This window comes from Diplotaxodon limnothrissa, linkage group LG19, assembly GCF_057381915.1.
Source record: "Diplotaxodon limnothrissa isolate DT_005_m linkage group LG19, D_limnothrissa_male_GT1.1, whole genome shotgun sequence".
Lineage (NCBI taxonomy): Eukaryota > Metazoa > Chordata > Actinopteri > Cichliformes > Cichlidae > Diplotaxodon > Diplotaxodon limnothrissa.
In genome coordinates, this window is record NC_140614.1 from 10,883,991 (window position 1) to 10,900,690 (window position 16,700).

At 44.4% G+C, this 16,700-nt stretch overlaps 1 protein-coding gene and 7 non-coding genes across 8 annotated transcripts; 7 read left to right on the top strand and 1 right to left on the bottom strand.

Moving 5' to 3' along the window:
* The first annotated feature begins 4,969 nt into the window (after positions 1–4,969).
* Positions 4,970–5,109, top strand: LOC146611784 (U4 spliceosomal RNA). The gene has a single exon (XR_014904971.1). It is a non-coding gene; the product is annotated as a U4 spliceosomal RNA (small nuclear RNA).
* Positions 5,110–5,293: 184 nt separating this feature from the next.
* On the top strand, positions 5,294–5,433 carry LOC146611785 (U4 spliceosomal RNA). The gene has a single exon (XR_014904972.1). It is a non-coding gene; the product is annotated as a U4 spliceosomal RNA (small nuclear RNA).
* Positions 5,434–5,782: 349 nt separating this feature from the next.
* LOC146611786 (U4 spliceosomal RNA) lies at positions 5,783–5,922 on the top strand. The gene has a single exon (XR_014904976.1). It is a non-coding gene; the product is annotated as a U4 spliceosomal RNA (small nuclear RNA).
* Positions 5,923–6,107: 185 nt separating this feature from the next.
* On the top strand, positions 6,108–6,247 carry LOC146611787 (U4 spliceosomal RNA). The gene has a single exon (XR_014904973.1). It is a non-coding gene; the product is annotated as a U4 spliceosomal RNA (small nuclear RNA).
* A 349-nt stretch (positions 6,248–6,596) lies between these two features.
* On the top strand, positions 6,597–6,734 carry LOC146611788 (U4 spliceosomal RNA). Its single transcript, XR_014904957.1, has one exon. It is a non-coding gene; the product is annotated as a U4 spliceosomal RNA (small nuclear RNA).
* Positions 6,735–6,918: 184 nt separating this feature from the next.
* On the top strand, positions 6,919–7,058 carry LOC146611789 (U4 spliceosomal RNA). The gene has a single exon (XR_014904978.1). It is a non-coding gene; the product is annotated as a U4 spliceosomal RNA (small nuclear RNA).
* Positions 7,059–7,243: 185 nt separating this feature from the next.
* LOC146611790 (U4 spliceosomal RNA) lies at positions 7,244–7,383 on the top strand. Its single transcript, XR_014904974.1, has one exon. It is a non-coding gene; the product is annotated as a U4 spliceosomal RNA (small nuclear RNA).
* Positions 7,384–11,834: 4,451 nt separating this feature from the next.
* LOC146611791 (nucleic acid dioxygenase ALKBH1-like) lies at positions 11,835–16,307 on the bottom strand. The gene is made up of 6 exons (XM_085343047.1): positions 16,170–16,307; positions 14,767–14,875; positions 14,125–14,287; positions 13,096–13,186; positions 12,770–12,963; positions 11,835–12,692 (listed from the first exon to the last, which is right to left on the bottom strand). The coding sequence occupies exons 1-6, from the start codon at positions 16,305–16,307 to the stop codon at positions 12,251–12,253; spliced, it is 1,137 nt and encodes a 378-aa protein (XP_085199173.1). The 3' UTR covers positions 11,835–12,250.
* Between the last annotated feature and the right edge of the window lie 393 nt (positions 16,308–16,700).

A 16,700-nucleotide genomic window follows, 5' to 3' on the forward strand; every position in this document is an offset into this window, starting at 1 on the left:
TTTTCACTCTGTGCCACTGTTCCTCATCAGGGCTGTGTGAAGCACAGCAAAGAATTCAGTCAAGGCCTTGAGCCATAAACAGACATCACGCACAGACATTGTTTTCATAACCAAACCGTTTTAGAGCTTATTCCTAAAATCTACATAAATGCCTTCTAGGTGACATATAACACATTCTAAGTAATCAATGGCTCCTCATAAAAATTATGCATTGGGATGTTTGTGTGCAGCATTTTGCATATCAGCATAAGCAAAGCATTCTTCATTGCATCAGCGTGTGTGTGTGTGTGTGTATGTGGATCACTTCTCAGTGAATCAGCATTCCAATGTGTGTGTGTGTATGTGTGTGTGTGTGTATATGTGTGTGTGTGTGTGTGTGTGTATATGTGTGTGTGTGTCATTTCTCACTCACTCAACGAGTGCACGTGTTCATGTGTGTATTTCACTTCATTCTGAATCTGTGTGTTTGGAGACGTGTGTGTGTGTGTGTGTGTGTGTGTGTGTGTTTGTTTCTCTTCATTCTGAGTCAGTGCATGTAGATGTGTGTGTTTGTGTGGGTGTTTGTGTTCATCACTTTCCTGTTCTGGTGTTCTGGGTAAACCACGGCCTGAAGCATGCCCTGGGGTCCTGCCCCCCTCCTTTTTCAGTTTGTTTGCGACCATTGCTGCTGCTGCTGCTCAAAATTCAGTCCGTCCTGGTTCTGACCCCAATTGGGGCAGTCCTTTCTCCAGTGTCGATGTTCACCGCAGGTGAAACCTGCATCTTCTTCTGTGTTTTTGTCCATTCTGAGGTGCCTTCTGTCCTCAGTTACTCCTCTTGTCTCGGTCACGCCCTTTTTCGCCACCCGATCATCCGTGTTGGTCCATCACTGTCCTGCACAGTGTGAATGCAAAGTTATCAAGGTCAGCATTCTTTCGCTCGGCCTTACTTTTCATTCGGGCTTGGCGGGCGTCTCGTCACAGCTGAGCTCTGTCAGCTGACGCAGTCTGGGAATTTTCCCCCGTGTAGTGAAACGGGCCTTAGGTTTAGTGCTCTCTGTCTCGGCTGCATGAGATCACATTCCTGCAGGTCTGTTGACATTCTCAGGTCGTTGTTGTGGGTCCAGCTGTTGCAGCATTTGGTCAGTGTCACGTATGGGGGAGAGCAGGAGTCCAGTCAGCCTCGGCTTTCAGGGCCGGCAAAGCAGCCTGTAATTAAATATGTATAGAAAAAACAAAAACAAAACAAAACAAAAACAAACAAAAAACAAAAACAAACGAACAGGAAAATGTTGTTGTGTTGGCTGTGTTATTCAGAGGGGAGGCAATGGGGCCAGGCCCTGTGTCAGCCTTCTCTCCCCCTTTTTTTTGTTTTTTGTCTCCTGATATAATCAACTCCTAACCCACCAAGTTGACAGGACAACACCGGTATATGTTAAAATTCTTAAGATCATGTTTAAAAGCCCAAAAAAGGAACTTTCTTTCATTCAGTAATCACTTTTATTAATCAATCAACAGAAAACATGTCACAATTTGAATCTTTTAACCACTAAATTTGTTGTGTCTTGCCTGGTTGGTTAGACCAGTGTTCCTTTTTTTTTTTTTTTAGTTAAATTGTTGTCCTGCAACCCAGAGGGTTTCTTTGTCAGTAATGTATAGACTTCATCATTTAAGTATGTTAATTTTTCTTTAACCTTGCTGGAAAATCTTCACATGTTCATGAGTGTAAGCTGTTTCTTCATTGCGTGTATGTGCATTTGTATAAAAGCAGGTTAATTTTATCTTTTCTCAAACTAGGCGTTACCTTAAAAGGAGCCTTTCTCTCAGATTTCTCTGCTTGTGTGTGTTTTTGTTTCACCTTTTTGTTGTGATGCTCCGGACGCCTTCCCAACCTCCACAAGTCCGTTGGCCCCAATTTTATGTGTTAAAACTTCTCTTAATTTCTCCTCTAATTCTCTCCTCGCTGCTGTCTTTTTCACAGCTGCTGATTCGTGCTGGGTGTGGTTCCCATTACCTATAATTTTGCTTCGGCCGCTGTGCTTGTGGGGGCAGTTGGTCCAGGTCCGCAGCTTCCTGTATTAACACACTAAGAGATTTATTTTAATTTCATTTTCATCACATGTTAAACAGATAAGCAGGCAACCCGCCTACCTTGACAGCGTAAACTGTACGCCAGTCTCCCAACACATTCCTCTCTCTACTCCTCCATAATTCTCCACTGCACACCTCCTACTATCTCTCCTTTTTATTTTTATTACACCACAGAGTAATACACCCAATTATGCCCGTCTATCTCTATGTGGCTCCAAATTCCCTCTTTATTTTAATTTCACACTCGTCAGGGGACAGGCACACAACAATTTCAACCACTGAAACGAGGAATTCAACCTTTTTATTTCTTTACTAATCTAGACTCAACGTTTGTTCGCAAAATGTGTCTTGTTCTAGTCCGGAATAAATGTGAACCCGTGATTACACGGCCGTTCCAGTGTTATTTCCGTAGCTATGCGGGGGCCCTCACCTCCCCAAGTCACCACCTCGGCACCCGGACGACGCCGGTCCTGGCCACGCGTCCACGGACAGGAGGGTCGCCACTCCTAGGGCAAATGTTCCACAGGTACACTAGGCATCAACCTTTGATCCTAAAATGTGTATTTGCTCTAATGTCCTCCTAATCAAACACATCAACCGTCACTGTCACTGTGTTCACGCTTCACACTCCACACAAAAAACACACTCAGAGCGCGCCTCACTCACACTCTCACTCAGTGCGCGCTTTACCCACAAGACAGCACCCAGAGCGCGCCTCGCAGCTTCACACACACTCTCTCACCCAGAGCGCGCTTTCACACTCACACACAACACTTTTCCTCAGCGGGAATTTTACACAGAAACCTCTGAGCTCAACTATTAGATCTTCTTAAAGCACACTGCACCATAGACCAAAATACCCCTTTCTCTGCGCTTATGACCGCCACCACGGGGCAAAGTCGCATCATAAAAGTGATGCTTGCATCCCCGAAGTTATACCTGACATCATAAACCAGGTGTTGCTATGTACTTAAATTTTACTTTGTATTATGACCGCAGCCCTTTATACTCGACTGACGCCACAAACCACCGTCAAAACCTCTATCCAATGTACTAAAACTAGCACCAACCACTACTGCACTTCACGGCCGCACCACCGGAACACGCCGTATCATAAACCAAACCTACGGACGTGTTTCGCTCTCGCGTTGCCAGCGTCCAACTGCACCGTGAAGCCAGCATCTGCTTTTCCTTAAATCAACTTCTATTTCATAGCCGGCAAAAGCCAGGACGTCACTGACACCATAAACAAAATAAACAAACCTCGACTTCAATGTACTGGACTAATGGCCGCGTCTTCAGAATAAATTCTAATGTATTATTGCTACAGAAGCCAGTATTAGACAAAATTAAATGTGGAAGGTAAAGTGGCTGCAACTAGTCCAACGTAGTATGTTATTAGTATCTCGGTAGAAGCAGATTACTGCAACTAGTCCAACGTAGTATGTTATTAGTATCTCGGTAGAAGCAGTTTACTGCAACTAGACCAACGTAGTATGTTATTAGTATCTCGGTAGAAGCAGTTTATTTAACACACTGGAATTCAGCCTCAACTTATGTTGTTAGTATCTTGCGCCAAAAACCAGACACCGACCAATTTACTGTGAAAATACATGTGACTCAGCGAACAGATTAATTTGGAAAGCCCAATATGCACATTTGGTATTTATAATACAACAGGCTGTGCTTACCTTTTTATTTTTGGACCGGTCCTCTGTTCACCTCGCCTCACGATCTCACCAAAGGTCAAATCTGCACCTCCTCAGCACACCAAAGATCCGGGTCACACGGCACCAAGTTGTTGAAATCTCCCAATTCTTTGAATCTTTGAGCTGAAGGAAGGACAATACTCGGTGTATCAATGCTCAATCAACAATCATTTATTTCCATACAATTCAACAGTCAGAGCATTACAACGTCCGGACGGGAGAGATGCTACCAGAGGGTCAGGCACATGTCTCAAAATGGTGACGGGTTGCTCAGCTTTTTATAGTCTCTAGTGGCCCCCAGCTAGTCGTAAAAGCCAAAACATCACATTTTTTCTCTGTTACAGCGCCTAAGTTATGACCTCGGCAGTTGTTTCTCTGCTTTCTGTAAGGTGGGGGTGTGGAATGCGGTCTATCTATCTCCCCTGTCTTTAGACACAGAGTCTCCTGCTTACAACCTTCTCTTCATGATTCAACAATTAAGCATGTCAAGAAAACAGTGTAACACATTCCCAGCAGATCAAGGATACAGAGTGATGCACATTTATCTAATGAACTAATATGTGAATATGTTCTGTTAACTCAAAAGTATAATGAGAACTAAACTACATACAGCTCACACACTCTATATTAAAGGGTATAATGTGATCTACAGCAGTATTCTAATTCAACTACTTTGATTACATATATAAGGTAACATATAATAACAGAATAATCTAATATTGAAAACTTTAACCAATTCCCGCCTTGCTGACTTGAAACACAGTCAGCTATGGCAATTTTTGCTGGTCTCTCAGGAGACTTTGTCATTTGTTTCAATGTTAATTTCTGGCGTTTTCAATTTCCTATTTCTATCCGTTGCTTTTGTTGAGGGAAGGTGTCTGGTATTATCAAACCCAATCAGTTCTTGCATCATTTAACATTTGACAGCACTGTGATTTGCCTTGTTGACTCGCCTTGATGACTTGAAACAGTCAGCTATGGCAATTTTTGCTGGTCTCTCAGGAGACTTTGTAATTTGTTTCAATGTTAATTTCTGGCGTTTTCAATTTCCTATTTCTATCCGTTGCTTTTTTTGAGGGGAAGGTGTCTGGTATTATCAAACCCAATCAGTTCTTGCATCACCCAACATTTGACAGCACTGTGATGCGAGTGTTGATTCATACCCACCTGAAAAGCTGAAACTCAATGGTCATTCTTGTGCAGAGGCAATTTCATAGTCTATGAAGTTCTACTGAGACGTGATTATTGCTGGTTGAAAACTTTAACCAATTCCCGCCTTGATGACTTGAAACACAGTCAGCTATGGCAATTTTTGCTGGTCTCTCAGGAGACTTTGTCATTTGTTTCAATGTTAATTTCTGGCGTTTTCAATTTCCTATTTCTATCTGTTGCTTTTGTTGAGGGAAGGTGTCTGGTATTATCAAACCCAATCAGTTCTTGCATCACCCAACATTTGACAGCACTGTGATGCGAGTGTTGATTCATACCCACCTGAAAAGCTGAAACTCAATGGTCATTCTTGTGCAGAGGCAATTTCATAGTCTATGAAGTTCTACTGAGACGTGATTATTGCTGGTTGAAAACTTTAACCAATTCCCGCCTTGATGACTTGAAACACAGTCAGCTATGGCAATTTTTGCTGGTCTCTCAGGAGACTTTGTCATTTGTTTCAATGTTAATTTCTGGCGTTTTCAATTTACGATGTCTATCCGTCATACTTATTGAGGGAAGTTGTCAGGTATTAGGAGATCTTGACAAAATTAACACAAGATGGGATTAAAGTCCTTCTTCGAGTGAAGCAAAGTATTGACCCTTTGCTCTTGGTCAATGCATACAATTAACTGAACCAATAAATGGGCGGGATTTCCAAATGATCAACCAATCACGTGAGCAATCCCCCAATTCAAACCCAGTTAGTTCCTGCATCACCCAACATTTGAAAGTGCACCATCAGTGATGTGAGTGTTGATTCATACCCACCTGAAAAGCTGAAACTCACTGGTTATTCTTGTGCAGAGGCAATTTCATAGTCTATGAAGTTCTACTGAGACGTGATTATTGCTGGTTGAAAACTTTAACCAATTCCCGCCTTGATGACTTGAAACACAGTCAGCTATGGCAATTTTTGCTGGTTTCTCAAGAGACTTTGTAAGTGGTTTCAATGTTAATTTCTGGCGTTTTCAATTTCCTATTTCTATCTGTTGCTTTTTTTGAGGGGAAGGTGTCTGGTATTATCAAACCCAATCAGTTCTTGCATCACCCAACATTTGACAGCACTGTGATGCGAGTGTTGATTCATACCCACCTGAAAAGCTGAAACTCAATGGTCATTCTTGTGCAGAGGCAATTTCATAGTCTATGAAGTTCTACTGAGACGTGATTATTGCTGGTTGAAAACTTTAACCAATTCCCGCCTTGATGACTTGAAACACAGTCAGCTATGGCAATTTTTGCTGGTCTCTCAGGAGACTTTGTCATTTGTTTCAATGTTAATTTCTGGCGTTTTCAATTTACGTTGTCTATCCGTCATACTTATTGAGGGAAGTTGTCAGGTATTAGGAGATCTTGACAAAATTAACACAAGATGGGATTAAAGTCCTTCTTCGAGTGAAGCAAAGTATTGACCCTTTGCTCTTGGTCAATGCATACAATTAACTGAACCAATAAATGGGCGGGATTTCCAAATGATCAACCAATCACGTGAGCAATCCCCCAATTCAAACCCAGTTAGTTCCTGCATCACCCAACATTTCAAAGTGCACCATCAGTGATGTGAGTGTTGATTCATACCCACCTGAAAAGCTGAAACTCACTGGTTATTCTTGTGCAGAGGCAATTTCATAGTCTATGAAGTTCTACTGAGACGTGATTATTGCTGGTTGAAAACTTTAACCAATTCCCGCCTTGATGACTTGAAACAGTCAACTATGGCAATTTTTGCTGGTCTCTCAAGGGACTTTGTAATTTGTTTCAATGTTAATTTCTGGCGTTTTCAATTTCCTATTTCTATCCGTTGCTTTTGTTGAGGGAAGGTGTCTGGTATTATCAAACCCAATCAGTTCTTGCATCATTTAACATTTGACAGCACTGTGATGTGAGTGTTGATTCATACCCACCTGAAAAGCTGAAACTCAATGGTCATTCTTGTGCAGAGGCAATTTCATAGTCTATGAAGTTCTACTGAGACGTGATTATTGCTGGTTGAAAACTTTAACCAATTCCCGCCTTGATGACTTGAAACACAGTCAGCTATGGCAATTTTTGCTGGTTTCTCAAGAGACTTTGTAAGTGGTTTCAATGTTAATTTCTGGCGTTTTCAATTTCCTATTTCTATCCGTTGCTTTTTTTGAGGGGAAGGTGTCTGGTATTATCAAACCCAATCAGTTCTTGCATCACCCAACATTTGACAGCACTGTGATGCGAGTGTTGATTCATACCCACCTGAAAAGCTGAAACTCAATGGTCATTCTTGTGCAGAGGCAATTTCATAGTCTATGAAGTTCTACTGAGACGTGATTATTGCTGGTTGAAAACTTTAACCAATTCCCGCCTTGATGACTTGAAACACAGTCAGCTATGGCAATTTTTGCTGGTCTCTCAGGAGACTTTGTCATTTGTTTCAATGTTAATTTCTGGCGTTTTCAATTTACGATGTCTATCCGTCATACTTATTGAGGGAAGTTGTCAGGTATTAGGAGTTCTTGGCAACATTAACACAAGATGGGATTCAAATCCTGCATCGGCTAATGCTGTCTACCACCTGACTACCGAGGACAGTGACGTCATCAGCGAGAGACCGGTGACCAGCATCGCGGAGCATGATGTCCGAGCGGCACTGAGGAGAGTGAACACAAGGAAAGCGGCGGGGCCAGACGGCATCACCGGCCGTCTGCTGCGCTGCTGTGCTGACCAGCTAGCAGGTGTGTTCACTTACATCTTCAACGAGTCCCTGGCGAAGTCTGTGGTCCCCATATGCTTCAAAAGATCCACCATCATCCCTGTGCCCATGAACAGCAAACCCTCATCCCTGAACGATTACCGGCCAGTTGCACTGACCTCGGTAGTAATGAAGGTGTTTGAGAGGCTGCTGAAGAACATCATCTCCTCCTCCATCCCAGACACCACAGATCCGCTGCAGTTTGCCTACAGATCCAACAGAGCCACAGAGGATGCCATCGCCCACGTCCTACACACCACTCTCAGCCATGTGGACAAGAAACAGGGTAACTATGTGCGAATGCTGTTTGTTGATTACAGTTCAGCGTTTAACACAATAGTGCCCTGCAGACTGTTCACAAAGCTCAGGGATCTGGGACTTAACAGCCGTCTGTGTGCATGGGTGTTGGACTTCCTCACTGGCAGAACTCAGGTGGTGAGGGTGGGCAGGTGCTTCTCCAACAGCATCACCATCAACACAGGAGCACCTCAGGGATGTGTCCTCTCGCCACTGCTCTACTCCCACTACACTTCAGACTGTGTGGCCACCCATGGCGCCAACACCATTATGAAGTTTGCTGACGACACAGTGGTGTTGGGTGCCATCTCCAACAACGGTGGTGGACTTCAGAAGGGGTCAGCACAGAGACTACAAGCCCATTATCATCAATGGAGCTCCAGTGGAGAGTGTGCAGTCCTTCAAGTATCTTGGTGTTCACATCTCCTCAGACCTGACATGGGCTGCCCACATTCAGGTCCAGACCAAAAAGCCTAGGCAGCGCCTGTATCACCTACGACAACTGAGGAAGTTCAGGGTCTCTCCAAAGATCCTCAGGATTTTCTATACAGGTGCTGTGGAGAGCATCCTCACACAGAACATCAAATCAAATCAAATCACTTTTATTGTCACATCACATGTGCAGGTACATTGGTACAGTACATGTGAGTGAAATTCTTGTGTGCGAGCTTCACAAGCAACAGAGTTGTGCAAAATACAATAATGTAAACAAGCAAAATACAAGAATGGCTACATCTGAAACTAATAAATATATGTACAATATATAATAGTATATGCATTTCTGGATGTGTATACTAAATATTTTTCTACGTGTGTGTGTGTGTGTGTATACACATATTTTACAAATTAAATAGAGTAAACAATAAATAAAATATATAAAAATATACAGAGTTGAGACATGTGCAAAACAGTGGCATTACTGTACAGTATGGAGTGCATAATGTTAAAGTTCCAGTAGTGAAGGTGAGGTGTCTATGACGTGTTCAGCAGTCTGATGGCCTGGTGGAAAAAGCTGTCTCTCAGTCTGCTGGTTCGGGACCGGATGCTGCAGAACCTCCTTCCTGATGGAAGTAGTCTGAACAGTTTATGGCTGGGGTGACTGGAGTCCTTGATGATGACATGACATCGTGGTTTGGGAACAGCTGTGTGAAGGACCAAAAAGCTCTCCAGAGAGTGATCCGTACAGCAGAACGCTGCTGCAGGATTGCTCTCCCCCCGCTTCAGGACACCTACACCAGGAGATGCCGGACTAGAGCAGCGCAGATACTGAAGGACCCGTCCCACAAACTGTTCCAACTTCTGCAATCTGGTAGAAGGTTCCGCATCTTCCGGGCAAGGACAGAGAGACTCAAGAGGAGCTTCTATCCCCAAGCCACCCGTGCCCTAAACACACACACCCGCCCTCTCACATCATCTATAATTGACTGAGACAGGACTCTCTTCCAGACACTAAATCAAGGCACAATGTACATTTCAATTCCTTTAATTTTAAATATGTTTATATTGTCTATCCTGTAAAATAGTCAGATGTCTATTCATATTAATGTACAGAATTCACCTGCTTGCTGCTACTACTGCACATTCACCCAATGTGTGTGTGTGTGTGTGTATATATATATATATATATATATATATATATATACACACACAGTGGGGCAAAAAAGTATTTAGTCAGCCACCGATTGTGCAAGTTCCCCCACCTAAAATGATGACAGAGGTCAGTAATTTGCACCAGAGGTACACTTCAACTGTGAGAGACAGAATGTGAAAAAAAAAATCCATGAATTCACATGGTAGGATTTGTAAAGAATTTATTCGTAAATCAGGGTGGAAAATAAGTATTTGGTCAATAACAAAACAACAACAACAACAACAACTCAATACTTTGTAACATAACCTTTGTTGGCAATAACAGAGGTCAAACGTTTACTATAGGTCTTTACCAGGTTTGCACACACAGTAGCTGGTATTTTGGCCCATTCCTCCATGCAGATCTTCTCGAGAGCAGTGATGTTTTGGGGCTGTCGCCGAGCAACACGGACTTTCAACTCCCGCCACAGATTTTCTATGGGGTTGAGGTCTGGAGACTGGCTAGGCCACTCCAGGACTTTCAAATGCTTCTTACGGAGCCACTCCTTTGTTGCCCGGGCGGTGTGTTTTGGATCATTGTCATGTTGGAAGACCCAGCTTCGTTTCATCTTCAAAGTTCTCACTGATGGAAGGAGGTTTTGGCTCAAAATCTCACGATACATGGCCCCATTCATTCTGTCCTTAACACGGATCAGTCGTCCTGTCCCCTTGGCAGAAAAACAGCCCCATAGCATGATGTTTCCACCCCCATGCTTCACAGTAGGTATGGTGTTCTTGGGATGCAACTCAGTATTCTTCTTCCTCCAAACATGACGAGTTGAGTTTATACCAAAAAGTTCTACTTTGGTTTCATCTGACCACATGACATTCTCCCAATCCTCTGCTGTATCATCCATGTGCTCTCTGGCAAACGTCAGACGGGCCTGGACATGCACTGGCTTCAGCAGCGGGACACGTCTGGCACTGCGGGATTTGATTCCCTGCCGTTGTAGTGTGTTACTGATGGTGACCTTTGTTACTTTGGTCCCAGCTCTCTGCAGGTCATTCATCAGGTCCCCCTGTGTGGTTCTGGGATCTTTGCTCACCGTTCTCATGATCATTTTGACCCCACGGGATGAAATCTTGCGTGGAGCCCCAGATCGAGGGAGATTATCAGTGGTCTTGTATGTCTTCCATTTTCTGATGATTGCTCCCACAGTTGATTTTTTTCACACCAAGCTGCTTGCCTATTGTAGATTCACTCTTCCCAGTCTGGTGCAGGTCTACAATACTTTTCCTGGTGTCCTTCGAAAGCTCTTTGGTCTTGGCCATGGCGGAGTTTGGAGTCTGACTGTTTGAGGCTGTGGACAGGTGTCTTTTATTCAGATGATGGGTTCAAACAGGTGCCATTCATACAGGTAACGAGTGGGGGACAGAAAAGCTTCTTACAGAAGACGTTACAGGTCTGTGAGAGCCAGAGATTTTCCTTGTTTGAGGTGACCAAATACTTATTTTCCACCCTAATTTACGAATAAATTCTTTACAAATCCTACCATGTGAATTCATGGATTTTTTTTTCACATTCTGTCTCTCACAGTTGAAGTGTACCTCTGGTGCAAATTACTGACCTCTGTCATCATTTTAAGTGGGGGAACTTGCACAATCGGTGGCTGACTAAATACTTTTTTGCCCCACTGTATGTATGTATGTATGTATGTATGTATGTATGTATGTATGTATGTATGTATGTATGTATATATATATATATTTTTTTTTTTTTTTTTTTAATTTATTTATTTTTTTTAATTTTTAATTTTTTTCTTTTTAAAGGTGTTTCCAACTATTTACAGCACAATCAGCTGTTCTGCATCATTGTTCTGACACACAACAAAACTATTGACTACACTACACACTGATTATGGTGCAAATCTCTCACAGTGAGGGTGTTTTTGGTTTTGTTTTTGCTCACAGGCTTTCGAGCGTTTCCTTATAAAACAATGTTTTTACCGTTTCTTCCTGCAGTAAATATAAACAACGATCAACACAATTTAAAAACTGGTATAAAGTCCACACTTTTCCCGTCAGTTGTTCCGTCTGTCCTGCTCACGTCTCCAATGGTTGTACACGTTGTCATTAACGTGTCATAGCCTGTCAACCACATTGGTTAGCTGCGTATATACGAATGTGAATCGCATCATTGGCTGGACTATGGGATACGGTGGCATCGTTCTGATCCCATATGGGAGCAGCCAGTCACTGACTCACACTGCAAAACAGAATTGTTAAAGTTTTAATTTCAATTCAGGTTAGATTTTTTTGTGCGCAACGCAGATGTTCTGTGCGCAGAGACGTGCCAGCAGTGCGCATGTGCACAGCTTAGAGAGAACATTGCATACATACATAGACCTCGATCTGGGTACTGGATTATATCTTCTTTCTTCATGACTACTGCTCACTGAATCATGGACTGTATTCACACAATCGTTAAACAATCATTTTAACAGATTAACAGATCCAGATTAGCACCGACTCCTAAGAGTTCATCTTTAGATCGGGTCTCGTCCCGTCTCTGGCAGCATCTACACACTGACCCACATAAATCCTTTAACAAATAAACCCAGTAACCAAGCAGAAGCCGTCCTTCATGGAGGCCCGTGCTGTAAGTGCCCTCAGTGAGTCTCTGCAGCATAAGGAGAGTCACTGCTGCTCCTCTTCCTCTTTCCGTTCTCTCCATCATCGTATCCGTCCGTCTGTCCAGTGTCTGTGGTTTGGTGAGAACGGGGAGTTTCTGGAAATTTCTGTCCAGGTGCCAGCACCTGTCTGACAGTCACATTCACTCTGGAGCTCTGGATGTACCTGGAGCAGACAGCCCATTCCTCCTCGGACACCGGCTCCACCACGGAGCCTTCCTGTGGTGGGGGGGTCTGGATGCTTCCCCCCGTCTCTAATGCCAGACGCCCCGGAGGTGCGGGGAGGATTCGTGGGACTGCGTGGTACAGAAGGCGGCTGGGCCCTGACATCACCATCACGTCCCCACTGTGCATGAGCATGGCTCTGGGGAGGTCCTGTCTGTGGGGGCCGCCCAGGAGAAAGATGGCTGACTGACCAAAACTGTAAAGACAACACGGAAAAACAGGGAATTCAAACATGTCCTTCGCATAACGACGGTGAAAAAACAAGCGTCCCACCTAAACGACAGCAGCGGTCGAGTGTGGTCCAGCTCCGACTCGTCCACGTGGATTCCCAGAGAAGAGTCTGATCGGTAATAGTTGAGGATTCCCGCTTCCGAGATAAAGCCAGGGAAGCCGCAGGCAGCTGTCACGTGAGCGGAGAGGAGGTGGAGGTCACGTGGGAAAGGAGTGTGACTGCTGGGAGAGTACGTCTGCAAACAGGAGGGGAGGAGTGAGATGAAGAGAAAGGGCGCCACAACAGACCGTGGCAAACGTTTGCTCTGAAACCGTCCCCGCCTGTGCTGCTGGAGGAGCAGCAGCGAAGAGGTGAAGCAGATGCTCACCTTTGTGTCCCAGTTGTAATGATAGCCCAGCGTGACCCAGCGCAGCCGCTCCAGGAGAGTCCGCGCTTCTCGTTTTCCAGCCGGAGAAGATCTGCGGATCAAAGTTTTACATATTGTGTTATTTCTTAAATCTGTAGATCTGGAACACATTGCATTGTTAAATAGTCTGGTCTGTTACTGTACTGGAGCAACTGTAACCCACATAATTTCCTTAGGGATCAGTAAAGTATGCTGATTCTGAAATAGGTTAAAGAGGAAGACGAGGGCACACAGTTTGTTCAAAGATCTGACAGCAGCTGAGCTCCCCAAACCTGCAAACAACAGCAGACTTTAAAACAGCGCCACCTGGTGGCACTGAATTCATTAGACACTGCAGCAGTCGAGCACCAAGGATTTTCAGTAATTAAACACTTGAGTTGCTTTTTCTTGCATAAAATAGGAAACAGAGGCTCCGAGGTTTTGTTTGCACTCTCATAAACACTAACCCTTCCTCACTTTTTCACTTCACTCTCAGCTTTCACAGCAGAAGGTCACAAAAAGCAGCTGCTTGACACCAACGATGGCAATACGAACATCAGGTTAAAGAAACAATCTGCGCTCCTGTCAACACCAGCGGAACATCAGGTGAATGTCAGAGGAACATTTGGGAAAAATCTGAGGAACATTGGAGAAATGTCTGAGGAACGTTCGAGGAACATTGGGGGAAGATCAGAGGAATGTTAGAGGAATGTTGGGGGAGAAAAAGCGGCATTTTAAACGGGGTCATTTGCATAATTTGAGGATTTGGAAGAAGCGAAACGGTTTGAAAATCAGCTGTAAACTCAGAGCTCTGATGGTCTTTAGCCATGCTCAGACCGCCACCTCCAAACACGCACACATGACCAGGCGCAGATACACCTGAGCAGCTGGTGGCTGTGGTGGTGTCGCAGTGACCCCTGCTGGTAGTAGACTGTTTACCTTCATCGGGAGGTCGAGCTCCTCCTGCTGTGACCTGTGCAGCACGTACCTGTACACACCTGTGAGTCTCACCTCAGGCTGTGCATACTCTGTCCCCAGATGTCCTGAGTCTCTAAGGGGGACATGTGCATGTCCAGGTTGCAGATGTTTGGTTTCTGAGGGTAAATCTTCAGACACTGTCGGAGCCAGAACGGCTGCGTGCCGCGCAGGAACGGATCGGAGATGAAGATGAACCCTGGACGAGGAAGAGTACAGAATCATCATCATCATCATCATCATCCTCGTGTACCCAGAGCACTAAACTCGGTCCAGTTCATGGGCCATCTTCAGATGAAGCAGGTAACAAAGACATAAAGCAGCTCGTGTGTTCAGCAGCAGGCCACAGCAGAGTGAATGCAGAGCCTCAAGAGCGAGTCCTCGCTGGATGAAGACGATGCTGACATTACGTTCCCAGTGGACAGCCAATCAGAACTGTCCATTACAGTCGAGACCATTCTACTGAGCTAGACTAAAAACACTTCAGTTCCTGAAACATGGAAAAATGAGACCAACTCTCAGTAACCTGCCTCAGAGCCGGCTTCTCCCTACGCTTTACCTCACAGTACGAGGCGCCGCGAGGCAACTGTCGCTGTTATTTGGTTCTTTACAGCCGGACTGAATTGAACCAGACCGCACGCATCCAAACTTTATTTAAACTCTGACGTGAGCGTGTACCTGGGTGTCCTCGCAGGCCGAAGGCTCGCCACTCTCTGACGGGCTGTAATCCGACTCTAGTGGCTTCCACATCGCTCACCGCGGCGGTGTCGAGGTTAACTGGAACAATCTACACACACACACACAGTGTTGGGGAGTAACGGAATACATGTTACGTATTTAAAATACAAAATATGAGTAACTGTATTCCGTTACAGTTACCGTTTAAAAAGGTGGTATTCAGAGTACAGTTACTTTGTTGAAATAAATGGATTACACTGCGGTACTTTCCTGTTTCATTTTGTCGCGGGTCAGGACTGTTTGGGTTTTGTTTGACAGCTACGTGCTGTTGTTCCAGGCGGCAGCGTTACCGTTGCCATGGTTACAGGGCGACGCTCTCTCTCTCTCTGCGACTGTGTGTTTCCTAGGTGAGAGAGCGCCTTTTCGTTGTTGTTGTTGTTGTTGTGCTAAGCTAACAGGCAGAATGCTACAAGCATAGCTCTAAAGAATGTAGCATCATGGGCAGTGTAGTCCGTGTTGCAGGGAGAATGGACTGCCATACACGTTATGGGTCTGTGAGCGCGAGGAGGGAGAAAAAGGGGAGTGGAAAGGTACGAGTTGTCATCGAGGAAAAACAGGAGCTGGAAGCATGTAAATATAATAATAACCACTGCAGCCAAGAAGAGTGCCTGACGACCCCAGTTGTAAGTAAGCTATTAAGACTCGACTGTACACCGTGTTCGTGTTTTCCTCCGAAAACAATAAGTTCCGTTGGAGCAGTCTTTCAACGCCTCTCTCTGTCTCTCGCAAGAAAAGTTGACCCACACAACAAAGTAGAGCTAGTTTTCGGCTACGAGCCGACAGGGACCCCGCCGTATTAGTCAGAGGTCCCTTTACTACAGTTCGGAGTCGCGGACCTTCAGTAATAGTAATAAATCACACAGCAATAGTACATTCACGTTGTTGTAAAAAGCATGATAATATATTAAGTAATCCAAAGTATTCAGAATACGTTACTGTCATTGAGTAACGTAACGGAATACGTTACAGAATACATTTTGGGGCATGTATTCTGTATTCTGTAATGGAATACATTTTAAAAGTAACCTTCCCAACACTGCACACACATCATTAGCAGACGTCAGGGTTGTAAAATCATTTTCGCTCAGGTGCTGTCTGCACCTGTTCTTCAGCAGACCTGAACCAGTCCACCTTCAAACTTCCCTCTGTGACACACAGTCATCGGTATGATCGATGAAATAATCGATCCAGGTGAGTTTGATCAGAAATGAAAGTGGGCAGGTGGAGGTAACCTGTGGAACTGTTCACTTTGTTGGTCAGAGAAGTCAAACTTCAAACTGACCCATGAAGAAGAACAAGGAGAAAGATGGCTGCTAGACGCCGGGAGCGCGCTTTGCTCTCACCTGTTCACCGGGCGCACACCTGGAAAAGTCGATGACGTCGCTAAGGTCCGGCGGGGGGTTCCTTCTCCTGTAAAACTTGAATATCTTCCGAAACGAATCCTCTCCACCCTCCACCATGGAGGCTGCCATCTTAGCCATGACGTCACTGTCTTGCACGCCCTGCTCCGGAAGTAAAAACTAACAAAAATGAAAGAACAAAACAAACAAACAAACAAACAAACAGATATTTAAACAGTTAACAGCGCGAGCGGGGAGAGACAAACTGTAACATGTTTCAATGTCACTGTGCACGCGGGTCACGGTGCTCAATCACGTGATCGAAGCTGCATTTACTGAACCTCGGAAATCATTTTTTCTTAAAAATGATTTTATTCAGAGCCTTGATCAGGAATAAGAAATAGATTACAAATAAAATGCAGACACGTCGAAATATTGGTTAAAAGGATTTGAGAGAAAAACGGAAGAACAACCAACTCTGAAAAATAAATTTGTTCAAAGTTAGGCTTGAAAGAATTCACATATTTAAACTCC